The sequence below is a fragment of the Mastigoproctus giganteus genome, chromosome 6 (genome assembly GCF_048544385.1).
Source record: "Mastigoproctus giganteus isolate SK-2022 chromosome 6, ASM4854438v1, whole genome shotgun sequence".
In the NCBI taxonomy this organism is placed as follows: Eukaryota; Metazoa; Arthropoda; class Arachnida; order Uropygi; family Thelyphonidae; genus Mastigoproctus; species Mastigoproctus giganteus.
This window is the reverse complement of record NC_143580.1, coordinates 9082322-9109926: the sequence shown is the minus strand read 5'-3', so window position 1 is coordinate 9109926 and position 27605 is coordinate 9082322. Positions and strand designations below refer to the sequence as shown.

At 38.1% G+C, this 27605-nt stretch overlaps 1 protein-coding gene across 2 annotated transcripts in view; it reads right to left on the bottom strand.

Moving 5' to 3' along the window:
* The window catches only part of LOC150083889 (tudor domain-containing protein 5-like), a 286816-nt gene extending 267920 nt beyond the window's left edge, over nucleotides 1-18896 (bottom strand). Inside the window, exon 1 of one of the 2 annotated variants that reach the window (XM_090374933.1) lies at nucleotides 18870-18896. Coding sequence is in view for 1 of the 2 variants with exons in the window: in XM_090374932.1 (XP_090231058.1) it covers nucleotides 17842-18700 (859 nt within the window). In the remaining variant the exon portion in view is untranslated. Of the gene's footprint in view, nucleotides 1-17841; nucleotides 18830-18869 lie in introns of those variants that run through there. The other variant, XM_090374932.1, reaches the window with a different exon arrangement.
* Nucleotides 18897-27605: the final 8709 nt, after the last annotated feature.

Here is a 27605-nt window from a genome sequence, read left to right as displayed (position 1 = left end):
TCGAAGTTTTGCCTAGGGCATTTGCTATATCCAGAGGAGCAGAGACGTCTAGACCATTGCAGGAAAGAATTGGGGAAGAAACAGTTGGAAACTTCCCGGAAAGCTGCCTAATTTTCTTCCATATTAATCGTGGGTTCGTGTTTCTATTGACAGTCGATGCAAACCGAATCCAAGAATCTTTCTTGGCTTGTCTTTGAATGAGACGAGCTTTTGCCTTTAGTTTCTTGTAGTTAATAAGATTAACTGTAGTTGGAGTTCGACGAAATATATTCCATGCTTTATTTTTTTCTTCGCTTTTGTGCATTCCTCATTCCACCAACAGTTGAAATGGCGTCGAGTCTTGGAATCTGATATTGGAATTGAGCTTTTAGCTGCAAATAAAAGGCAGGAAGTGATATAATCGGTAACTTCATCTATGGGATATAGTTGTATAATTTTTTTGTCCAGTGTGATTGCTGACTGAAATTTGTCCCAATTAGCTTTAGAGAATTTCCATTTCCTGCAGGGTTCATCTAATGGTGGTTGTGTAGTCATCAGATTACAAACAATTGGAAAATGATCGCTGCCCATGGGATTATCCAGAGTGGACCATTGCATGACTGAAAACAGTATTGGGGAGCAAATTGATAGGTCAATGTCAGAAGTCTGTCCATTAGCTAACTGTATATGGGTGTGCAAGCCACTGTTAAGAAGAGTGAGGTTTTGTTTTTCCAGTAAAGTTTCAATCAGTCGGCCGCATCTGTCTAATTTAGATGATCCCCATAAAGGGTGGTGGCCATTGAAATCCCCTAGCAGGTAGATAGGGGAGGGTAGCTGTAATAAAAGTTCTTTAAGATCATTATAAGAGTAAGTATGATTTGGTGGGAGATAAACTGAGACTAGAGTTAAAGCAGTCTGAGTAATCAGACGCACAGCAACAGCTTCGATTTGGGTTTGGAGAGTGATTTGTCTAGCTGGAATCCTTGTGCTAATTAAAATAGCTACACCACCACAAGCAGAATCGGATGTATTCCGATCTCGTCTATAGACTGAGTAGTTTTTTATGGAAATGGAAATTTGAGCAGTTAAATAGGTTTCTTGCAGGCAGAAACCAACTGGAGAGTAGCGGTTAATTAAGTAATGAATGTGTCGTCAATGTTGCCACGAAAGCCTCTGCAATTCCATTGCAAGATGTTAGGCATTACTTGAATTTAGAAGAAGCTGTACCTGACATGGCTGTCTTATGGCGTTCTGGCTTTGGTTTGTCTCTTTTTGGAAATGTAGGGCGACCTGTGTCCATATCTTCTTCTTCTACAAATATTTCCAGAATCGGATCTTCCTGTTTGGATGAATACTCAGGATGCATCAATGTGTCCTGAATAATATTTTTTGAAGATGAACTAGGATTATTTGAAGTAGTAGCAATCACTGGTGGAGGAGGAGATTTTACTGGAATCTTAAGATCCGTATTACTTGCATGGTCTGAGTGCTTCAGGGTATTGGACTCTTGCTGAGAGAGGACAGCTCGAGCCCATTCGGAGATTGATATGTTATGTGGAATGATAACATCAGTTTGCGTGGCTATTGTCTGATATTTTTTTGCGATACTGGCATAGGTATGGTTATGTATACTGGGTGCAATTAATTTTCTTGCTTCCTGATAACTAACTTCATTTTCAACTTTATATTTCACAATTTGTTTCTCTGTTTTCCATCTCTCACATGTCTTAGAGAAGGCCGGATGGTTGCCTCTGCAGTTGGGACAGATCATTTCTTTCACAGAACAATCACTTTGAATGTGATTGGAGGATCCACAGTTGGGACAAACTGGGTTGCTTCTGCATGTCGTTTGAGAGTGGCCATATTTTTGGCATTTATAACATCTCAACGGATTGGGTATGAAAGGACGAGTGCAGCAAAGAAGATATCTTGCTTTTACTGATGAGGGCAGATTTGGACTGTTAAAGGTGAGAATGATATTTCTGGTAGGTATAAGTATATTGTCTCTTTTGACCATAATTCTTTTTACAACGATTACATTCTGTTCCTGAAGCTCTTCTCTAATTTCTTCCTACGTCACATTCATCAGGTCCCAACTAGATATTACACCCTTTGATGTTGGTTGGTTGTTTTGGTTTTTAGGAGCATTAGCAACTAAGGCCATATTGCTCCGAGGATATGCGGTGGTCATTCCCTGACCTTTCCGCATCCTCTGTATTTGGTGGTCACGGGCTCGAACCACTGTTTAATGCTATGCAGGAGCAGCAGTGCTATGCACTGCTGCTCCTGCCCAGCTGGCTACGGTGGCACCTACCCTTTGATGTATTTAGGGTTGCATGTGGAGTTACATTAACTGGAATACCGGCAAAATTTGTAATTTTTAGTAGTTTTTCAGAATGCCTGTGGTTTAGAGTTTCAACAAGTAAGTCCCCTGATTACAGTCTCTTAACCATCTTGGGAGACCCTGCAATACTTTCCAGATGTTTTTGGATTAGAAAAGGGGATAGGTTTTCAACCTCTTTGCTTGTGACGAATCATGTTCATGTTTGGTATCTGGTCGACAGCTTGTTGACTCTATAGATGGAAACATATTTTTTTTCCATGTTGGCTCCTCTTAGCCCCTGGCAGATGAACTTTTCTGCCAAGGTTACCGGCCCCGCCACGGGGAGGCAGGAGCAGTGCCTGTTGTGACCAAGCGAAGTTAGTAGGGGTTAGTCTATTAAATATGAAAAAAGGAAGGTTACTTTCCTTTCTTGCTCTCGATCAGTACTTTTGAAAAAAGAGCTGCTATTAAATAAAAGGATTTATTAAGGAGAAGAACATAAAAGAGAACTAGAATTCACCTTTTGAGAATCGCAGTGAAAGCACAGAGAAATCACTCAGTCTCAATCGCTTAGCACCCGGGGCCAACTTGTGCTGGGTTGTGCATCGTCAGGGTCATGTTTTTGGGTTGAGGTAGGAGATGTTTATTTATAGAGACATTATGCAAAGCAAATCTTTTTTTAAAACGCTTAAACCACCCAGTACTAGCCTAAAAATCTTCTGCGTAATCATCTCCGGCGCGTGATTTTAAGCTCAAACAAACTTCTAGCCTTTGCTTGCGCTGTGTGAAGGCTCATGGGTGTATTTTTTTGTATTAAATCTTCCATCCACATAAACAACAATTCCTCCATTTCATGGATGGGTTCCTGTCATGGTTTGGTCAAAATTGTAGACTGAATAGGTGCAGAACCTTTCACAGCTTCCCGAATTCTTTCTTTGTCCTTGAAGTATCGTCGATACCGTGGAATGTGATAACTTCAAGTCACGTGCTATCGTATTCACTTTCTTTCCACCTTCATACTGCTGGATAATTTTCATTTTACACTCTACATCAATAGTTTTCCTTGACTTCTTAGCTGGCGTATATGTAGATGAAGGCATTTTCCTTTTACTAAACATTTTATGCGTATTTTAGTAGAATTTTAATTAATACAACACACGCAACAGATGCTTGAAAGCGACTGGGTGTATGTGTGAGAGAGAGCGACAGTGTATGTGCCTGGTGCTGTCCCCAGACCTCCCGTCATCGATGTGCCTCCTCACCTGGGCTATGGGTGTCCTCAGTAGTGACTTCCTGATTTATTAGTAATTTATTCATTTATTTATTTATTTTATTATTTATTTTTTGTGGTCATAAGTGCGGCCGGTCGTAAGTCGCATAGGTCGTAAGTCGACAACCAAGTGTAGTTGCCCTTGACATCTCAAAGGCTTTCGATTGTGTTTGGCATACAGGTCTTCTAAACAAGCTTCCATCTTATGGTTTGCCAACTGTTTTTAGTAATTGGTTATCCAGTTTTCTCTCTGATCGCTCACTGAGGGTGATGGTAGATAGCTCTCAGTCTTCTAACTTCTCCACTAATGCCGGTGTCCCCCAAAGTTCAGTTCTTTCCCCCACTCTTTTCCTCTTATATATTAATGACCTTCTTCCATTGACTGGAAATCCTATCCATAGTTTTGCCAATGAAAGCACATTGCATTCCACTTTCCATTTTGAGAAACCTTGCCCTGTTCAATCAGCCTCAACTTCTCGAAAATCTGCTACCAATTCCTGAAATGCCAATCTTCAGATAATTCTCCAGTGGGGCAAAGACAACTTAGTTGATTTCAACCCTTCTAAAACTCAGTCTTGTCTTATATCTCGCAAAAAGGATTCTTCTGCTCCTATGCTTATCTTTAGTGACACTCCGATTTCTAGGCAAAATGATATCTCTTTTGGGGATTACCCTGACTTCTAATCTCTCTTGGCACAAGCACATAACAAATATTGCTTTCTCTGCATCTAAAAAACTTGATTTTCTCTTTTGCTCTCAGTGTTACTTTTCTTCCAAACAGCTGCTCACTCTGTATAAATCGCAAATCTTCCCTGCCGTGGAATATTGTTCCCACATCTGGGGTGGTGCCCCCAAAACCTCTCTCGGGCTTCTTGATTCCATTCAGAAGAGGGCAGTTAGGTTAATTAATGATTCATCTCTAAAAGAGTCTCTCCACTCGCTGTATAGACGTACTGTTTCTGCTGCATGCCTCTTCTACAGATATTTCCATCGGCACTGTTCTTCTGAATTGGCTTCTATAATTCCCGCTCTCTCTTTCAAAACAGTCCGAACACGTGCTGCCACCAGCCAACATCCATTTACTATCCAACTTCAAACTCACAGAACCAACTTTTCATCTTCCTCATTTATTCATTCAACTGCCATTTTCTGGAACAACCTTCCTTCATATGTATTTCCGGAAAATTACAGTCTATAGAAGTTCAAGTCCAATGTCAATGGCGCCTCCGTATCCAGGTGGGCAGGAGCAGCAGTGCGTAGCACACGCTTCTTGATCAGACTGGGGTTCGAGCCCATGACCAACAATACGGAGGATGCGGAAAGGTCAAGAAATGACCACTGCATATCCGCGGAGCAATACGGCCTTAGTTGCTAATGCTCCTAAAAACCAAATAACAACAACAACCAAAGTCAACAAATATTTTCTTTCATCTTCTCAACCTCCAACCCAAGCAAGGTACTAAGTACTATACGTTCTAATACCTTTCGTGTTTGGGGTTTACAAAAAAAAAAAAAAAAAGGAAAAAAAAAAAAAAAAGAGGTAAACTAAGAGTAACACCAATGGTAGGAGTATAGTTAATAAAGTTGATGAGCTTGAAATGCTAGTCAAGATATCAAAGGCAGATATTGTTGGGATATCAGAGACTTAGTGTCATGCAGATATAAGCAGTGCAGAATTGGAATTTGGGGAGTACAATGTGTACAGGAAGGGAGGAGGAGTTATGCTGTTAGCTAAGAAAAACAAAATCTAAGGAAGTGCATCCAATTGATGTTGGTGGACAATGCAGTGTTGAGCCTATTTGGTGTGAAATAAGCAATGGAAAAGGAAAAATTAGAGTAGGTGTGTGTTACAGGCCTAATAAATCTGATGAGTATAATGAGCAATTGTGCAGAGAAATAGAGTGGGCCAGTAAATCAGAATGTCTTATAATGGCGAATTTTAACTTTCCAGATATTGACTGGAACTTTTAGATTGGTCACTCACACGCTAGCAAGACTTTTCTGGATTTATTGGATGACTGTTTTCTACAGCAACATGTTGTTGAGTTAATAACACATAGGCTGCTAGGGCCATATTGTGTCTTTCTAATGGTGAATATGAAATAACTAAATTTTATGATATATTCCTATCCGATTTAGGAAAGTAAATAGTTTTTTTATTAGGATTATCTCCCAGAATCTGCAATAAATTTACTGATGACTGTGTATTAGCAATTGATTTAAAGGTGTCTAAGTAGATGTTTTGAAAGTGGGGACAGTCCACTAGCAAATGGTCAGTTATTCTTGACATGATGTAACATTGGGGAGTGCTGTCATCAGTTAATAGATACAGGTAGGGCTTACAATACCAGTCAAAATCTTAACACCGGTATTTCGGTATTTTTTAATTTATGAAACCAGGATACCGGTATTCCAAAAAAACAAACTTTTTCTCAAATTTTGATGACAGTTAGATGCAATAAAGTAAGGAAAAAACAAGTACTGTAATTACTTGAATTCAAGTTTTAAATAAACATTTATTGCAATAATAAATATTCTGAAAAAATCATTAAAATACAGTTATTCTAAAAACCAAAAAAAAAAAAAAAAAATTGTTACTGCAAAGTTTAGTTATGTTTAAGCATCCACACTACCTGTCCGAATAAAGTGAGCTTTTAAGAAACACAAGCAATCAATAGTATGATCGTTTATGAACATTAGACTTGAATTTCTGTTGATTGTAATACTAAGAAAAGACATATAAAGGAAGGTTGTTCTAGAAAAACAGAAGTTGAAAGAATAAATGAGGAAGAAGAAGAAGAGAGAGAGAGAGAGAGAGAGAGAGAGAGAGAGAGAGAGAGAGAGAGAGAGAGAGAGAGAACGGAGAAACTTTGTCAGAGATGAGTCATTAAGTAATCTTAACTTTTTTTTTAATGAAATCTAGAAGCCTAAGAGAGAAGTTTGGGGGCATTGCCCTATGTGTAGGAACAATATTCCATGCCAGGATGGATATGCAATTTCTACAGAGTGAGCTGCTGTTTGGAATAATTGGAATATTCAGATATCTGAATCCCTAAGTGGTATGTGGTCGTGTCTGGAAATCTGAATGTCAGCAAAGATAAGCAAAAGAGCTGAAGAATCCTTTTTGAAAGACAGGACTAAGTTTTAGAAGGATTAAAATTAACTAAGTTATCATTGCCCCACTGGAGAATTATCTGAAGATCAGCATTGAAGAGAATTATCTGAAGATCAGAAGTTAAAGCTGTTTCACCAGGGCAAGGTTTCTCAAACTGGAAGGTAGAAAGCAACGTGCTATCATCAGCAAAACTAAGGATAGGATTTCCAGTCAATGGAAGGTCATTAATAAAGAAAAGGAAAACAGCGGGAGAAAGAACCATACCTTGGAGAACACCAGCATTAGCAGAGAAGTTAAAAGACAGAAAGCCATCTCCTATCATCAGCAGTGAGGGTTCAGAGAGAAAACTGGATACCCAATTGCAAAAAACAGTTACAAAAACAGCAAACCATAAGATAGAAGTTTATTTAGAAAACTTTCATCCCAAACATGATAAAAAAACCTTGAAACATCAAGAGCAATTGCTTAAGTTTCACCAAACTTTTATTAGTATTAGTAATAGCCGCATGGTGCAAGGAAGCCTATGACTTATGCTGCACCAGCCAAAAAAAAAAAACAAGTAATATAAAAATAAATTTTTTAAAGTCAATTCCTACTTAGGTCAACAACGAACTTTCGACTTCAAAAATTTATCAAAAAATTATTGATTTTCACAAGAATTGAACTCGCATTCTTCACCTTCACGTGAAAAATACTGAAATCCTTGCATTTTACCGATTGAGCTACTGCCTGTTGATTTCAATTTTATTCCTAAATTTATATCCTGCTAAATATCTTATATAAGAGAAATTTTTTTCTCCCATATAAAACTAAAATTAATTAATTAAATTTAATTAATGAATTAATATTTGAAAAAACTGTATTAACATCAAGTGTCATCCACTACAAGTTTAAAAAAATGTATTTGAACTTGAGTGGATGAATAAAAAGTATTTTATTAACGATTGAAAATTTGAACAAGATATATAAATATATATAGGGAGAGTGTGAACTAATAGTAGGAATTGAAAAACGGAATAAAACAATGATAAAAAAAAACAATGAATAATTAATAAAAGAAAAGGAAATGAAACCTATCATCCTGTGTTTCTCTCACCCGAAGGTACTATGCAGATGGCCTTTGAATTTCCCCAAACTGTCAGTCTCTACCACCCATGTAGGCAAATTATTCCATAATTTATGACTTAACTCGCTGGCTAAAATAAAACTTCCTGCAATCCAATCTAAACATCTCCCCCTGTAACTTGAATTTATGTCCCATACTTCTAGCATCATTTATAATCTTGAAAATTTCATCCTCATTCATTTTACTGATGCCTCTCAGAGCCTTAAACACCTCAATCAAATCTCCTCTAAGGTGTCTAGTTTCCAAACTCTGCAACCCACATATTCAAAGTCTTTCTTCATAAGGTCGCCCTTTTGCCGATCTCACCAGGTGAGTTACCCATCTTTGCACCCTTTCAAGAAGCTCGATGTCTTTCTTTAGATGCAGTCTCCATTCTTGAACACAGTATTCCAAGTGTGGTCTAACAAAAGCCTTATATAATGGGATTATCACATCCCTATCTCTACTTGCAACAGTTCAATAGATCATCGATAGGACACCATGGGCCTTCCTTGCAACCTGTTTACGTTGCTCAGAGAATTTCATGTCTGACCGTATCGTAACACCCAAGTCCCTTTCCTCCAGTACTGGGTTTAGTTGAACTCCACCAAGTGAATAAGTTTTTTTGGGATTACTGTTTCCCAGGTGTAATACATTACACTTTGTTGGATTAAAGCACAGCTGCCATTTTTCTGACCATTCTTGAAGTCTATCTCGGTCTCTCTGAAGAAGCTCAGCTTGACAGTGATCATTAACTACTTTACCAATTTTAACGTCATCTGCAAATTTAGACATCATGCCCTCTATCCCTTCATCAATGTCGTTTATGAAAATTAAAAACAACAGTGGTCCTAATACTGATCCTTAGGGGAACCCCACTTCTTACATCAACCCAATCTGAGGAATAGCCATTTATCACAACCCTCTGCCTCCTGCCCTGAAGCCATCCTGCTATCCATCTAAGGATTTTCCCAGTGATTCCAACCTGTTCCAGCTTATAAAGCAACCGCTCATGTGGGACTGAGTCAAAAGCTTTGCTGAAATCTAAATAAACAATGTCAAAATTATTCCCTAAATCCAGCTCGTGAGTGACCCTTTCAAAATAGTGAACCAGATTTGTTAATCATGATTTTCCTTTACAAAACCATGCTGAGTATCCTTGAGAATTTCAATTCTATCCAAATGATCCTGAATTCCACCCTTTATCATTGCCATCATGATTTTTGCTACCACTGAAGTCAGACTGACAGGTCGATAATTTCCCACTTCACTCTTAGGTATGGGAGATACACATTGGGAGTTTTTGTGGAAATTGTGGGAGTTTTCCAACTCCCACAATTTCCCATTGCCACAAAAGGTTTTTCTTCTGTAAATATTGATGCAAAATAACTGTTGAGTTCATCTGCAACGGCAGCTGGTGTATTTAATACTATCCCCTTTCCCTTATGTAAAGGTCCAATCTGGTTTGTCCTGCTCTTCTTAGCATTTATATATGTGAAGAATTCCTTATCCCCCTCTTTGCTCTGCTTGCTAGCGATTTCTCATAAACTGCCTTTGCCTGTCGAACCTTTTCTGTGGATCTCTTACAGATCACCTTGTACCTGTTATAGGCTTCAGTACTTTTTATTGCTCTAACTTTTCAATGCCTCCTTTTTCTGCTCAAGTAATGTGGCAACTTCACTATTCATCCAACTTGAAACTCTCCTCGTGGAGTATATTTTTAATGGTAAATACGCATTCAAGGCGTCTGTGATTAATGTTTTAAATAAACATTTAAAACATTAATCACAGACGTGTTGTATTTAAATTAATGTTTTAAATACAACAGTTCAATTGTATTCATTCTCTGTGCGATATCTACCCAGTTAATAGAGGGCATGTAGCACCTTAAGGCATCGTAATTTCCTTTTCTGAAATTATAACCCATTTCTTTGCCTTTTACTACTGCTACCTCTCTCTCTTCATCATCCACCGTAGAACTCCGTAATCACTTCCTGCTACTGGTTCCTCTACTGTCAGCCCTGTTATGTCATCTGATTCATGTGTGATGATGAGGTCTAGGATATTCTTTTCTCTAGTACTTTCCCTGACATGTTGATACAAATAACAGTCATCTAGTTGATTTAAAAATTTTGTTCCCCATGTCGAGTTTCCTTCCCATTTTCTCCAATCAATTAGAGACATATTGAAATCACCCGTAATAAGACATTGACACTTACTTGCCCATTCCATTTGCATGTAGAGGCTTTCATCATAATCTTCACAATCACCTGGTCTGTAGTTGACTCCTACTCACATTATACCTTTGTTTCCAACTATCTCACACCATACAGATTCTATACTATCACGTGAAACGTCTGAATCCGGGAAAGCTATCGTAGCACACAGGCTGCTTATCAGAAGCAGCCTGTGATTCTACCCCACCACCCCTTCTATCTACCCTATCCTTCCTAAATACATTATACAAGCCATACTGAAACTCATCACCCCCTATTTCCGGGTAGCACCACATTTCCGTAAGCCCTAATATGTCCGCGTTACTTGTTTTAACCAGCAGTTCGAATTCACTCATTTTATTGACGACACTTCTAACATTACTATAAAAACAATTAAGACTTACTTTTCTTGTATATTTAACAACCCTAACACAACCCTTGAAGTTTTTTAGGCTCTCTTCCCTGGCATTAGCTACCTGCTCACTTGAAATGTTTCTGCCCCCAGAACATCTAGATAATATGTCCCGTTGGGGAAACAGATAAGAACTTTTGAGTTATGTTTAATTTGTCCATAGATCAATAACATAAACCAGTATATCACCGGTGGATCAGCACTGACAGAATCCATACTGGCAATCACTGATCAGATGAAAGGTTTCCAGATACATGTAGTTTAGGAGTTGGTAATTAATAGATTTCTCCATTACTTTAGAAAGAGTAGAAGTGCAATGGGACGATAACTGGATGGTAGGGATATGTCACCCTTTTTAAGATTGCTGGATATGGGCAAATTTCCAAAGAGAGAAAACACCAGTGGAATAAAAAAGAATGAAAAGGAAACACAGAACAGGAGCAAGCTCAGGAGCACAAGTTTTAAGAACAAGTGGAGAAATACCATCAGGACCTGGTGCTTCAACATTGTTCAAAATTCTTCTGACATCTTTTTGACAGAAGACCACAGGAGGCATTGAATGGAGTGTACTTAGAATGGTAGAAGGTTGTTTAAAAAGATCATCATTACAAGAGTTAGAAGAAATGCAGAATGCTCACAGGTCAGCTTTATCTTTAGCTGAGGTGGCAATAGAACCCTCCGGTTTTGATAGAAAAAGGAGCAAAGATGTGCAAAAGTAGCAGCCAATAGTTTTTGGCAAGAGACTAGAATGTTCAACTACAATTTGGACAAGAAGCAAGTTATCTACTCTTAGCTTGTTCAAAATCTATTTTGGGCTGATTAATAACTGCTTTACTATTGTTGCGAGCTATGGTGTAGGCAGAAAATGAACCGAGATATTTGGATGCAAGCTAACAGTGATATACAATAGATTTCTTTAGATAAAGAATTTCTTTAGATCAAGATTTTAAGGTTGAGTGTGGATTTCAACCCTGCAAGAATAATTTCACTGACACGATGAGAGTAAACCTTGACATCAGTAGATTTAACACAGTAATCCAACCAAGGAAAAGGAGAAAAGAAATCTTACACATTATCCCATTTTGCATTCTTGTAACGTCAAACATGAGGTTGAAAATGGCCACAAGAGAAAAGCTCCATTGGAGAAAACTCCACCAAGTTGTGATCTCAGGTGCCTAGACAACCATGTACTAGGAAGGGTTGTTTGCAAGAAAGAAATCAAGAGTGTTGGCTGTGTGGTTAGGATTGTTTGATATTCTGGTAGGTAAATGAAAAATCTGTGAGAGTTAACTAGTAATTGCAAAAGCTCAGCACCTCGGCCAGCTAGGTTCATGCGACTAGAAATCAAAAGACATTGGAGTTGCAAACATGAAAATCACCAAGGAAAATAATCTCGCTATTAGGAAAGTTGAACTGGAGAAAATCAAGACTCAAAGAAAGGAAGGCAAAGAGTTCCAAGTGATTAGTAGAGTTGGGAAAATTATATAGGCAACAGATGCATTAGCACTGGTAAATGATGCAAGAAAGCAAGCTTATACAATATCCGCAAAAAAAAAAAAAAAAAAAACATGACCCTCCCATTTCACCTATTCATTCTCTCCAATGGTATGTCTAGTTCTTCCTTGAATTTATTTAAACTATCAACTTCAACAACAAAAAAATGGAAGTTTCTCCCAACAATCAACCACCTGTTGGCTAAAGGCAAACTTTTGCGCATCTATTCTGTAACCATCCTTCCCTGATTTGAATTTGTGCCCCCCTCGTGTGTAGCCTAAGCAAGACAAAATGCCATCAGCAATGAGCTTGTTCAATTGATTCAAATCCTTAAATCATATCACCACACAGATGCCTGGTCTCCAGGCTTCAATTTGCAGAACTAAAGCTTTTCTTGGTAAGGGCATACCTTCGTTCTGCTCGCCAATCACATTGACCTCTGCACTCATTCCAGCAGCTCCACATCCTTTCTAAAATAAGGCCTCTAGACAGTATGCAGTACTCGATATGTAGCCTGACCATTGCTTTCTACAATGTGATAATCACCTCCTTATTGCTGCTAGCAAAATTTCATGCACTGTCCTGGCAGCCTATCTGCACTGTTCAGAGAACTTCACATCTGACTGAACAATTTAGCATGAGGTCTTTTTCATTTTCCACCGAGTGCAGTAACTCACAGTTGGTACGTTACTCTGGGGTTACTGCTACCCACATGCAGTATTTCAATTGCCATTCCTCAGCCCATCTGAATAACTTTTCTAGATCCTCTTACAGTAGCATACTGTCATTACTATCTTTAAGCACCCTGCCAACTGTTGTACCATCTGCAAACTTGAACATTAAGCTTCACATGCCTTCAATATCACTGAAATATAGAAATCAACAATGGGCTCAACACCTGGGGGACTCCACTAATAACAACAGTCCATACAGAACAATGTCCACTGACTACCACTCTGTCTTCTCCCACTCATCTATTGCTTTATCCACAGCAGCAACTTGCCTTAATGCAACACTGCTCCAGTATGTAACAGTATCAAAAGAATTTCAGAAATTCAAGTAAATGATATCAAAATTCTTTTTTGCAATCAGTTCCTTTGTGACCACAGCGTAGAAACCAATCAAATTGGTCAAACCTATGGTGTTTGAATCTAGACAAGGCCACAATTATTCCTCAAATCAAAGTATATGATATCAAAATTATTTTTTGCATCCAGTTCCTTTGTGACCACATCATAGTAACCAATCATACTGGTCAAACCCATGCTGTGTTTGAATCTAGACAAGGCTGCAATTATACTTCAAACAAATGCTGCATTTGAAGTATAATTGCCACCTTGTCTATATAATCCCGCATTTCTTATACCAGTGACTCCATTATTTTCCCTTTTTTTTTTTTTTTTTTTTATGAAAACCCCAAACACGAAAGGTATCAAAACCTATAGTACTTAGTACCATGCATGGGTTAAAGGGGAAGTATGGGGGGGGGATGCCGGAAACTTTGCTCTAGAGACTAAACATGGGTTTCACCACTTCAAGCCTCCAATAAGCAAGGTGGTGGTATTTCACCGGTTGATGAAAGTCATCTACCATCCCTGGAACAGAAGTTAAACTAACAGGTCTTTAATTACTCACATCACCCTTTGTAAACTGGAAATACATTTGCACATCTCCAGTCCGTGAGGACCTCCTCTGAATCCAAGGTGGCTCTCATGATTATGGCTAAGTGTTTCGTTACTTCCTTCGCTGCCTCCTGTAATATAAATGGACAGATCACATCCACCCCAGGTGCCTTTCTTATGTTTAACTTCAACAATTTCTCTTCCACTTTCATATCAGTTATTACAAAATCATTTAGCTCCCTGTTAGAGTTTGATAAACTTCTGGCTTCCCTTTCCCTAAAGAATTCCTCATGTGTGAATGAAGATGCAAAATACTCAACAGTCAAACCATCAATATCAAGTGGACCAATTTGATTCATTCACTTCCTTCTAGAGTTTACATAAATAAAGAAGCCTTTGCAGTTTTTCTTTGCATCCTTTGCCAAAGATTTCTCTTAATCTGTCTTCACTTGCCTAACCTCCTTTATGACTTGGTTACAGACTATTTTATAACTACCCCAGACTTCTGTGTCGCCTGATTATTTATATGCATCCCATGCACTTTTCTTTTTTGCTATGAATTTCATCAGTTCATCTGACATCCATTTAGGTCCAGTTTGAAGAGCACGTCTTAGTTTGTATAAAAAACCTAGTAACTTTTATGAATAATTCCTTTAATGGTTCTCATTTAGAATTTGCTGATGGTAACATGACCAGTTGGTCCCACTATATAAAATTTTTAAAACTGTGAGATGTACCTCCAGGGGCTCACATCTGGTGAGTATGGACTTGGCACACCCAGGGTCCTGAGCTGGATATCATCATCATTCTCCTTCTTGGTGATTCCTTTCTACCCCCCCCCCCTCTCTCTCTCTCTCTCTCTCTCTCTCTCTCTCTCTCTCTCTCAGGGTAATAGGGAAATTTTTTTTTTTTTTTTGGGCAGTGCAGCATAAGTCTCAAGCTTCCTTGCACCATATGGCTAATAATAATCACTACAGTCACCTCTATGAAAGCAAAAACCCCTCCTTTACCCTTGATGGTATGTCTAGGTAAATCCCAAATCAATACACTGTTCACTGCCACCTAGCGGTTCTTTTAAATGCAAATTCTTAATGCATGAATAATCACTGTTGATAATATAATCAGATCAAGAGTATTACTCCATCTTGTTGCTTATCATGTTGCTATAGAAAAGTCATCCAATCCAATAAATCCACAAAAGTCTTGCTAGTCTGTGAGTGACCAACCCACAGTTTCCAGTCAATGTCTGGAAGTTTAAATCCCCCATTATAAGACATTCAGATTTAGTAGCCCACTATTTCTCTGTACAGCTGTTCATTGTACTCATCCGAGTCATTAGGCCTATAACACACTCCTACCCTCATTTTTGCTTTCCCAGTGCTTATGTCATAGCAAACTGACTCAACATTGAACTGGCCACCTGTGTCAACTGGATGCACTGCCTTAGATTTTATGTGCATCCTGACTAAGCATACATTGTATGCTCTGCCCCTCCTATCCTGTCTGTCCTTTCTGTATACATTGTATTACCCATATTCATCTTCTGTGTCCATTATATCTGAGTGACACCATATCTTTGAAATTCCAACAATCGCTGCATTTGATGTCTTGACCAGCACTTCAATTCATTAAATTTATTTACTATGCTCCTAGCATTGCCATACATGCACCTATTCTTACTCTTAGTTATCTTAAAACAGCCCATGTATTTACTTGTTTCATTAGTAACAAGTTCTTGAAATCCCCAGTTCAATGGGGAGTTCTTGAAATCCCCATGGTGTCTTATCAATGTATATCATTGATAAGACACCATGAGCTACTCTTGCAGCCTGTCTGTATTGCTTAGAAAACTTCATATCTGACTATACAATTACCCCCAAGGATCTTTCATTCTCCACAACCCTAAGTGTAATACCACCCACTTGGCACGTTAATCTGGGGTTACTGCTACCCATATGCAGTACTTTACATTTGGCAATCTTAAACTTCAGTTGCAACCTCTCAACCCATCTGTTCAAATTTACCAGATGCAGGTACAAGTTTACTATCATTAGTGTCATTAAAAAACATGCCAACCTTAGTATCATCTGCAAAGTTAGACATTAACCTTCATCTATATCATTCATAAATACAGAAAAAATGGGCCCAACTGAACCACGGGGGGACTCCACAATATTGAAGCCCAGCATGTCATACCTGGCTTTTGAAGAATGGGATAGAGGGATTTTAAGCCAGAGAAAATTCCAAATTACTAAGTCTCTGACAGAGTATATCTAAGCAGCTATATGCATGAGTAGCACTTCCAAAGCAAATGGAATTGTACAGCAAATAATTATGATAACTGAGATGAGCAGTGGTTGAATCACCCGATAACTGGGATTCTGTCAGAAAAAAAGTAAGTGGCGCTTGGCAGGCAAATTAGAAATGGACAACACTGAGAATGGAACTGAGACCATATTGAGTTTCTATATTTGTGAAATGAACATGGAAGTGTTTGGGAGATTTAAACTTTTTTGCAGATAAGTTTGTTCAATTATTTTGACTATTCATGATGAATAGCCATAGAAAGAAACAATGCGAAGGACATGTTGTATGAAGTAATGAAATTTTTTGATATGGCATGCACAGAGCCTATGCATGCCATATCCAAAATATGGCAATAAGATGGCCTCAACAATGCCCTTCTCAACGCCATCCAGCTACTTCGACTTCATCCAGCCACTACCTGGCAGAGTAGAGGCAACAAGACTATATACTAGCCGATCCAGCGGCCTCCGAGAGAGTCACCAATGGTGTTTGCAGGTTCAGCCACTATCTAGTGGCTGAACTGCAAAATGGATGTCATGGCTGATCTTGCCATGACATCATCCATTATAACCTCAAAAGACATCAATCATACTGCCTGATAGAAGAGATGGGGGGGGGGGTTGCCAGAGCTTTGCCCTGGAGACTAAATGTGGGTTCCACCACTTCAAGCCTCGAAGAGACAAAAAAGGGGGTGGTATTGCACTGATTGATGACTCATATACCACCTAGTACTGCATGTTAACACAGAGGGGGCATTACTCCGTGTGGTGTGGTGTGGATGCCATAACTCGACCCCTGCTTAGTTGGTTTGCACATGGGTGGTCACCTCCGGTATAGTAGGGCCATATTTCAGAACTTGCACATGGGGATTATACCAGGGGTTGCCAACAGTCTCACCATCATGAAGGCACAAGCAGAGAATCTAGTTTGTCATCAGCATGTCATACCTGAGAAAATATCTGTGACAACCTCAAGAACCAATGCAAAAATGATATTTTTTCTTCATATACATAATATTCACATCAAAATATTATCAAAATTGCTTCTGTTTTTTTAATTTGATTAAGCTGATGTCAAATTTATCTGAACTGTATTGTCCAGCATAGTGACTACCTCATTTCAACTGTCCCATTGACCATAATAAGTGACTAAGTGTTAGGAAATACAAACTGAAGGAGCTGTCAACAACCAATTGTAAATACAGCCATAACTGTAACTAAAATTTGGAGATTCTCAAAATTTTTGGCAATTTTAACAGCTTATGTGACTTTTGTAGTGTTTTTTACTTCATTTAATTTAACTAATTCCCTTTACACCTTTCTTTCTTTCCAATGTATAGCTTAAATAGATTCAAGGCAGAACATTTAGAGCAAGTGGATGGGTGAAATGAAAGGGGTTTTTTTTTTTTGGCTGATGCTGTATAAGCTTGCTTTCTTGCATCATATGCCTTTACTAACGCTAATGATCAAAGTAAAGGTTGTACATCTCATGTTACAGGAAACGTCCACACTAAATTCCAACTCACAAAACCAAGGTCTTATTCTTGTAAACAAGAAACCAATATAAGAAAATCACAGCATTAAAATAAAAATTCAACTTACAAATAAATAAAATAAAAATAGATGCTCAAAAAATATATATTTTCACATTCTCATAGGATACAGAAGGGATTTTCTCTAGGGCTATCATAAAAATGAAGAGAATAGATGGCAAACTTAATACAGAACCATCAAAAATCTGACGTGGATGAAAGAGTGGTGAATAAATATGCCATTTATTACTTCACCTGTTTTTCTAATCAGTATAACAGAGTACCAACATCAATAAAGTTACTATTTCTGGTGAACTCTTGCCATTGATAAAATGAATAGTTAACTCTGTGTAGAATGCCATTATCCTTAACCAGATTTCTCTCTCAGCTACATAAGGTATGTGATATGTCAGATATACTCAAGTATTGACACACAAATAAGGGCATTTATCGTTCGTGAATCTTACCTGGTTTGCCGTTTTGTAAAGTTGTTTCCCGTAGAAAGCCATCTCCGGTTTTTACCACATTACCTGGATTGACGTTTTGTAAAGTTGTTTCCCGTAGACAGCCATCTCCGGTTTTTACCACATTACCTGGATTGACGTTTTGTAAAGTTGTTTCCCGTAGACAGCCATCTCCGGTTTTTACCACATTACCTGGATTGACGTTTTGTAAAGTTGTTTCCCGTAGACAGCCATCTCCGGTTTTTACCACATTACCTGGATTGCCGTTTTGTAAAGTTGTTTCCCGTACATAAACCCGAGAGCCATCTCCGGTTTTTATCATGTTTAGTTCGGGGACACTCTGCAGACACTGAAGAAGGTCTGTGAAGCCATTACTTTGCCAATCGAGGTTAACTCCATATTTTTCACGGAAAGCTTGTTCAATATAAATACTCTTAATCCCGCCAGAATATTCACTGATCAATTTACAAATCTGGGATTTTTGTTTTCCGCTTAATTCTATTCTAGGCCGTAGCCGAGGTGGTCGATAAGAGATTCTTTTAGGCTTCTGAAGTCTTAGAGGTCCTTTACTGCTTCTTTGTCTATCTACCAACCTTTTAATATGTTTTGTATCTTCACTAACGACACAACTATATAAATCATCATGTTGGGCCGGTGAATATTCCACATGTACAACATCAGGAATTGATTTCAAAAAGTCTTTATAAGATTTATAACCAAGCTGTTGAAAAGGAATATCTACACCATTCAAGTCCAAATACTGGGCCGTTAACTCTCTTAACGTTAATTTCTTTTTGTTTATAAGAAGTGTACTTCTTAAGATTTTTTTCACTTCTTCCTTAAGCTTAGCAATATCCGTCATGCTGGTTTTCCAGATTTATATTATGTTGATTAATCTAGTAAGCTTACAAAGAATTACAGAAAAGAGAAAGAACTGAAAAAATTAAAAAAAACAACAAAACATTAACCCGTAATTAAACCGCTCCAACAAAAAAAACTACAAATACAACACTAACATAAGGCTACTTAACATGATTAACCACCGTCACCACCATTACTCACCGACCATTATCTAAACTTGTACAGCGCTACCACCTGATCTCGAATGGCATATCTTCAAAAATAATAATAATAATGCCGAAAAAAACAACAATACCTACTTCACTAATCGTATCACAAATTTTTATTCTTTTATCAATAAATAACTGAAATAGGTATTATTTTATTAAATAATACCTATTTCAATTATCTTTAATATATGGTAACCAACTGCGAACCGGAATTTTATATGGGGCACTTTTTTCTCTCTCTAAATTTAGCATTGCAGTTAGTGTAAACCTTTAAGCTGGTAACAGAAACACAGCGTTTCAACAGGCACTTTTAAATAATTCACTTCTTAAATTTCTTTTGTCATTCAGAGGGGAGCGGGCTTTGGTGCTTTGCTTTAAACTCTAGAAACTTACGGGGAGGAGTGCAAAAGGTTCAACTAATAACATAAGCATAAAGGCATATGTCACTAACTCATGTCGAGTCCAAATACATAAAGAAAAGAGAGATTATATTAATTTGATATTTAATTAAAAACAACTTTTGCAATATTATAATTGGAGTTACTATTGGCTGACGCTTAAGGTTAAATGGCATCTTCCGTCTTGAATATAGCATTAGGATTAGTAGAAGTATATAATGCAAGAAAGCAAGCTATTATAACATCAGCCAAAAAAAAAAATACTTCCCATTTCACTCATCCATTCCTTCCAAATTTTTGTCTAGTTCTGCCTTGAATTTATTTAAGCTGTGAACTTCCACAACCACAGATGGAAGTTTATTTCAGAAAATCGTCGTAGCAGAGTGGTCAAGCGCGTGAGTACATAAGTACACGTGACTTGAGTGACCCGGGTTCAAGACCGTTACTGCTGAATACGATGCTGTTTCTTGTATTCTCTCAACCTTGAACTCCTCAGACCATGTGGTCGTCTCAGAGTATAAACAGAAAATTTATTTATTTAATCAACCATTCGAAGGCTAAAGGCAAACTTCCGCATAGTATGTTCTACAACCGTCTTTCCTCAATTTAAATTTATGTCCCCTCTGGCGATTAATCTGGGCAATAGGAAGAATCCCATCGGCATTGAGCTTGCTCAAACCATTCAAGGCCTTATACACTTCAATCATATCCCCTCGCAGGTGCCTAGTCTCCAGACACTACACTTTGCAGAGCATAAAACTTTCTTCGCAATAGCAACCCTTATTCCCATTCACCAATCTCATTGCGTGGCGTAGCTAGGGGAGGGCAGAGCCGACGGCTCTTTTCTCGTGAGACAATTTTATTTTTTCGACGATTCTTTTATTTATGTTAACTTAGTAAGTTTTATTACTTAACAGAAAAGCAAGAAAAATAACATTTTAGACTGTTGGAATTAAAGTTTTACTTCAAAAATACACACATAGTGTTTTAATTTATTTCCCTATACGTCGTTTTGACTTTTTGTAGTACTGTATTTTTGGTGTGTATTGAGAGGGGCGGCAAAAGCTCTAGCTACAGTACAGCTCATTGCCCTTCTCTGTACTCGTTCCAGCGACTCGGCTCTACTTAGTTCCTAAACTGAGGCTACCAGATATGTAAACACTACTCAAGGTCTGGCATGGCCATTATCTTAAACACGAAAATAATCACCTCCTTATCCCTGCTAGAAAAATTCCCGTATGTTATTGACTGTCTGCACTCCTCAGAAAACTTTATATCTGACTGCACAATTACACCCAGGTATTTTTCATTCTCCACTAACCTGAGTAGCACCCCACAGTTGATATGTCGCTCTGGGGTTACTGCTACCCATATGCAGCACTTTACTTTAGTCAATATTAAAATTGAGTTGCTACCACTCAACCAATCTGTTAATTTTTCAAGATCCTGTTGCAGTAGAGTACTGTCATTAACAACCCTGCCAAGCTTCGTATCGTCTACAAACGTGGACATTTAACCTGATATACCATCATCCTTATATACCTGATGTACTATCATCAATATCATTAATAAATATAGAAATTAACAATATGCCCAACATCGAACCCTGTGGGACTCCACTAATAACATTAATCCAAGAAGAGCACTGTCCATCGATTATCACTCTTTGTCTTCTCCCAATCAACCATCCTTTCATCCAATATAGCAACTTCCCCTTAATGCCATACTGCTGCGATTTGTACAGTAGTATTCCATGTGCAACAATATCAAAAGCTTTCCTAAAATACAAGTATATAATATCAATTTTTTTTTTTTTTTTTTTTGCATCCAGTTCCTTTGTACCCACATCACCGTATCCAATCAAATGTGTCAAACAAGACTTTCGATTAAAAAACCCATGCTGTGTCTGAATTATTACTCCAGTCTTGTCTAGATGATCCTGCAATTCTTCTTTAACCAGTAACTCTTATTATTTTCCACGGAACAGAAGTTAAAAACAGATCTGTAATTACTCGTCACCCTTCGATCCCCCCTTTCTGAATTGGGGATACATTTGCACATCTACACTTCGTGGGACTTTCCTTGAGCACAAGAATACCGTCCTAATTATGGATAAGGGTTTGCTTACTTCCTTTGCCACCTCCTTTAATATAACTGGATAGATCCCATCCATCCCAGATGCCTTTCTTATGTTTTACTTCAACAATTTCTCCATCACTTTGCTCTCAGTTCTTACAAAATCATCAAGCTCCCAGTCAGAGTTTATTGCTAGATATCTTATCAAGGGTTTACACATGATTTCGTCAAGGATGAGATATATACACAGTTAGTTTGTATGGTCTCTTTGAAGTTCATGAATATATTTTATAGTGCTCGCAGGAAACATGCTTTTCGGACTTCAAGGCTGTTAACTTTAATTCTTATGGGATTGAGATCTAGTACTAGTAGTGGCATGTGATGCAAGAAAGCAAGTGTATGAGCTTATGCAGCATCAGCCAAAAAAAAAAAATCACACCATTCCCTCCAAATTCCTGCCCAGTTCCTCTAGTTAAATTTATTTAACCTATCCACGACAGATGGAAGTTTGTTCCAGCCATTAACCACCCGCTGGATAAGGGCAAATTTCCGCACATCTCTTCTACATCTGTCTTTTCTTAATTTGAATTTATGCCCCCTTAGGTTCATAATCTGAACAAGTGGAAGGATCCCATCAGAATTCAGTGTGCTCAACCCATTCAAGGCCTTATACACCTCAAGCAGATCACCGCGCAGGTGCCTAGTCTCCAGCCACTGCAATTTGCAGAACTTAAGCTTCTCTTGGAAAGAGGATCCCTTCATTCCCCCTCACCAATCTTGTTGCGCTTCTCTGTATACGCTCAAGCAAATCTACATTCTTCTTAAAATGAGGCCTCCAGAAGTACTCAAGGCATGGCCTGACCATTGCCTTATACAGAGGGACAATCACCTCCTTTTCCCTGCTAGCAAAATTCCTATATATATCAGTGACAAAACCCCATCACCTGCCCTGGCAGCCTGTCTGCATTGCTCAGAATACTTCATATCTGACTGCACAATTACTCCCAGGTCTTTTCATTTTCTATCACATTAAGTTAGTACCACACAGTTGGTACGTTTCTCTGGAGTTACTTCTACCCATATGCAGTACTTTGCATTTGTCAAGGTTAAACTTCAGTTGCTACTTCTTAGCCCATCTGCCCAAATTATCTAGATCCTGTTTCAGTAGCACACTGCCATTAATAAGCCTACCAACCTTTGTATCATCTGCAAACTTCGACACTAAGCCTGATATACCTTCATCAATATCATTGATAAATATACAAAACAGAGGACCCAACACCAAACCCTGTGGGACTCCACTAATAAGAGCAGCACCCATTGATTACCACCCTCTGTCTTCTCCCACTCAACCATCATTTTATCCATTGTAGCAACTTACCCTTAATACCATTCTGCTCCAATTTGTACAGTTGTCTTCCATGCGCAACAGTGTCAAAAGCTTTCCTGAAATCCAAACATATGATATCAAAATTATTTTTTGCATCCAGTTCCTTTGTAATCACATCATAATATCCTATCAAATTTGTCAGACAAGACCTTAACAAACCCATGATGTGTTTGAATTATTGCTGCAATCTTGTCTAGATGCTGCTGCAATGCACATTTAACCAGTGACTCCATTATTTTACCCGGAACAGATGTTAAACTAACTGGTCTGTAATTACTCGTGTCACCCTTCGATCCCCCTTTGTGAATTGGGGATACATTTGCACATCTCCAGTCCGAGGGAACCTCCCCTGAGTCCAAGGATGCTCTCATAATTATGGCTAGTGGTTTGCTTAGTTGCTTTGCCGCCTCCTTTAATATAACTGGATAGATCCCATCCACCCCAGGTGCCTTTCTTATGTTTAACTTCAACAATTTCTCCTCCAGTTTGCTTTCAGTTATTACAAAATCAATAAGCACCCTGCTACAATTTGATAACCTTCTGCTATTTTCAAACCTTAATAACTCCTCATGTGTGAATGTAGATGCAAAATACTCGTTCACTTTGTTTCTGAGCAGGATCATCAACAGTCGAGCTATCGATATCAAGTGGACCAATCAGATTCTTCCCCTTCCTTTTACAGTTTATATAAGTAAAGAAATCCTTGCTGTTTTGCTTAGCATCTTTTGCCAAAGATTTCTCGTAATCTGCCTTCGCCTGCCTAACCTCCTTTGTGACCTGATTACAGACTAGCTTATATGTGCCATAGGCTTCTGAGTCGCTTCATAATTTATATGCATCCCATGCATTTTTCTTCTCTGTCACGAGTCCCATTAGTTCATTTGATAACCATTTAGGCCTTAACCTTGAACAATATTTCTTAATAGGTATGAAACTTTTAGTAGCATCCACGATTAATTCCTTGAATGTTTCCCACTTAGAATTTACTGTTGGTAACATCGTCAGTTGATCCCACTGTACAGAATTTAAAAACTGTCTGAGACCACTGTCCTCACCTTTATGGAAGCAAAAACCATTTCCTTTACCCCTGATTGTAATTATATCTTTAAGTAAATCCCACGTCAGTACACTGTGATCACTGCCACCTAGTGGTTCCTTCATCTGCAAATTCTTAATACACGAATGATCACTGCTGATAACCACATCAAGAGTATTACCCTTTCTGGTTGCCTCTCGAACATGCTGCTGCTGAAAACAATCATCCAATAAATCCACAAAATTCTTACTAGCGTGCGAGTGACCAACCCACAAGTTCCAGTCAATCCCCCATTATAAGACATTCTGATTTACTAGCCCACTCTATTTCTTTGTACAATTGTTCATTGTACTGAGAATGAATCTGGGACTCGGTAATTGCGTGCCTTGACTTTAACAGTGGAAAAGATCATGTGGTCTGACAAGTTTCGATTTACAATTTTTTGCAACAGTAGTAGGATGAAAGTAAGATGAAAGCCATGACACCATGCATCCAAACTATTTGGTCTCCAATAACATGACACCATGCATCCAGACCATCTATGTTATATTGGTACGGATTGCGTCTGATCATATCATTTGAAGGTTGTTTCCTCCAATGAATATCAACGTGCTGTATCGGACTGACTTCACCCTGCAACGGTCACTTATTTCTCACTGCCTGTCTCTCGTACTCAATACTTACATGGTAGTCCTCTGTTTCGTTTTCTTCATCTATCGAATAAAACATTGATTTGACACTTAATTCATCTATGTATAAGAATTTGCTCTTTACTCTGTTTTCTTACTCTAAATTTTATGCATATTTTAATTCTAGTTTTGTATTTATTCTGTAACTCTCAACGTTCTTTAGGGTCTGTGTAGTTTGTGGGTGAGACGTAGGTATATAAATAAATAAATGACGCAAAGAAGTAAGCTTATATAGCATCAACCAAAAATAAATAAATAAAAGCACTGCCAACCTCACCTATTCATCCCCTCTAATTCAGCATAAAAGTTTTCCAAACTACCTAATTACGCAACACGAACAGCCCTTGTCGGTAGCATAGTTGGTTTAATCGCAATTCTCCCACACCGGAAAGGTCTGACTTGCCTTCAGTGACGCTAAAAATTTTCATTGTCTCTTTCAGAAAGTGGTTGAGTTAGTCGGTCGCAGTCAATGCTAGGATGGATTTTCTCATGGAAACTCGAGTTTTTCGTCCGGCAAATAACAAATCGACCACGGAACACACGTAGTTTCAGACACTATATATGGCGCGATGTGGCCTAAATCACTGATGCCGCTAAACCCTACAACAACCAACCAATACGTCTATCCTACAACCAGCCTTTTTCGATTGAAATTTTTCTTCCCTTAATGTGGGGCGTACGAGAAAGAATTGGGATGCCAACTGCATTTCATTTACTCCATCCATTTAACGCCTTAATTGGTTTTGGTTTAGCCACTCTGAAGCGAAGGCATTGGCCAGCCTTAAACAAACACGAGGCTGCAGATCTATACGCACAGACACAGCCAACAAAAAAAAATTCCATTTCACACAACCATTCGCTTTAAAAGTTTGTCCAGTTCTTCCTTGAATTTATTTAGGCTATCAACTTCCACAACGCCAGATCGAAGTTTGGTCCAGCAATCAACTACCCGCTGGCTAAAGGCAAATTTCCGGACATCTACAACTGTCTTTCCTCAATTTCAATTTATGCCCCCTCAGGTTCGTGATCTAAGCAAGATGAAGAATCCCATCATCATTGAGCCTGTTCAACCCATTCATGGCCTTATATACCTCAATCAGATCACCTCGCAGGAGCCTAGTCTCCACACGCTGCAATTTGCAGACTTTAAGCCTTTCTTAGTAAGAGTACCCCTTCGTCTCCATCACCCATCTTGTTGCCCTTCTCTATACTTGTTCTAGTTACTCTACATCATAGATAATGACATCTCTACTTCCAAGATAACGGTTTACATGATAAAATTTCCTATTTAAAGAGACTTGAATACAACCGAAGTAATCATGATTAAAGAGCATGAATTAACACTGTTAAAATTTGGAGGGAAAAAAATAAAATAAATTTGGGTAATGAATTTCGAAGTTTATTTTACTTTAAAATTGAGTTATGGTTATTATTATTATTTGTTTAATTCTATTCTATTCCCAGGCAGTACTGATTAATAACAAATATTTGTCAATAACAAATACCACCACTTTGCTTATTGGAGGCTTGAAGTAGTAAAACCCATGTTTAGTCTCTAGAGCAAAGTTTCCGGCAACCCCCTTCCCCCATACTTCTCCTTCAACCCATGCAAGGTACTAGGTACTATATGTTCGGATACCTTTGGTGTTTGGGGTTTTCATATAAAAAAAAAAAAAAAAAGTAATAATCAACATGTAGAGTAATGCCAACGGCATTGTATTATAATTTCATTTGGCAATGATGCGAGGCCATGGCATTATAATAGTTATCGAGCCTATGTAAAAATTAAATATTAAACTTACTTCTAATAGTTCCCTGTTCTCTTTAACAGTTGTGAATATACACCAGTTACTTATATCGACACATTTTTACACATATTATAATGATGAAAGTTGACTTCCGTCTCGCATAAAATAGAACTCCTTAATTTTAATTGTGGCGCTACAAACACTGTGGGGGCGCTGTTAGAAGATGCTCGTGACCAAATTAGCTTTTATCTAATATTTTATTGTAATAAAGGCGTACTGAAATAGAATGGATTAATTATTCCTTCTGGGATTTTCGACAATTGAAATACTATAAAATAAAATTGCCCGTTATTTTTTGCCAATTATTTTAATATTTAAGAACTAGCAATCACTTCGAAAAATAACACAGAAGGTCTGATACTCGATGCCTGTACCACCCATATTTCTTTACACCGACCAAACTGAGATAAAGGGATTTGGAAACAAAATATGAACATTTTTATATTTTGTTTAGAATACAACGTTTGTTGTATAGATAAATCATTAGAAAACATTCTGACTACAAAGGAATTATACTTAAAAATCTTAAAATATACACCGAATAAAACGGAATATATACCAGAGCTTTCTATAAAACATAGAATACTACTAAATATGTTCGAATTAAGTCGACCATAGGTTATTTTCAATTATGGTTGCACTGTCACTTGTGCTTGGACTGTGTTCAGCATCTTCTGCTCCATATTTTCACAGTGTTATCTACAGTGTAGATTGAAAACAAAGAGTTATTCATTTAGTATTAGCATTAGTAGAGGCATATGATGCAAGAAAGCAAGCTTATGCAGCATCAGCCAAAAAAAAAAAAAAAAAAACCCTTCCACTTCACTCCTGCGTTCGTTCGAAATACCTGTCCAGCTGAGCCTTAAATTTATTTAGGCTATCAACTTCCACAACAAGGGATGGAAGCCTCTTCCACCAACCAACCACCCGCTGGCTAAAGGCAAATTTCCGCACATCTATCCTACATCTGTCTTTCCTCAATTTGAATTTATGCCCTCTCAGGTGATTATTCTGAGCAAGAGGCAGTATCCCATCAGCATTGAGCATATTCAAGGCTTTGTACACCTCTATCAGATCACCTCGCCGGTGCCTAGTCTCCAGACACTGTAATTTGCAACACTTAAGCCTTTCTTCGTAAGAGCAACCCTTCGTTCCGTTCACTAACCTTGTTGCCCTTCTCTGTACTCGTTCCAGCAGCAATTACCGAAGAAAACCAAAAAGAAGTTGAAGCAGAGAAAGTTGGCAAAGATCCAAAACAAAGAGTTAATTCGATTAACCATTTCAACTGCTCTATTTTTCT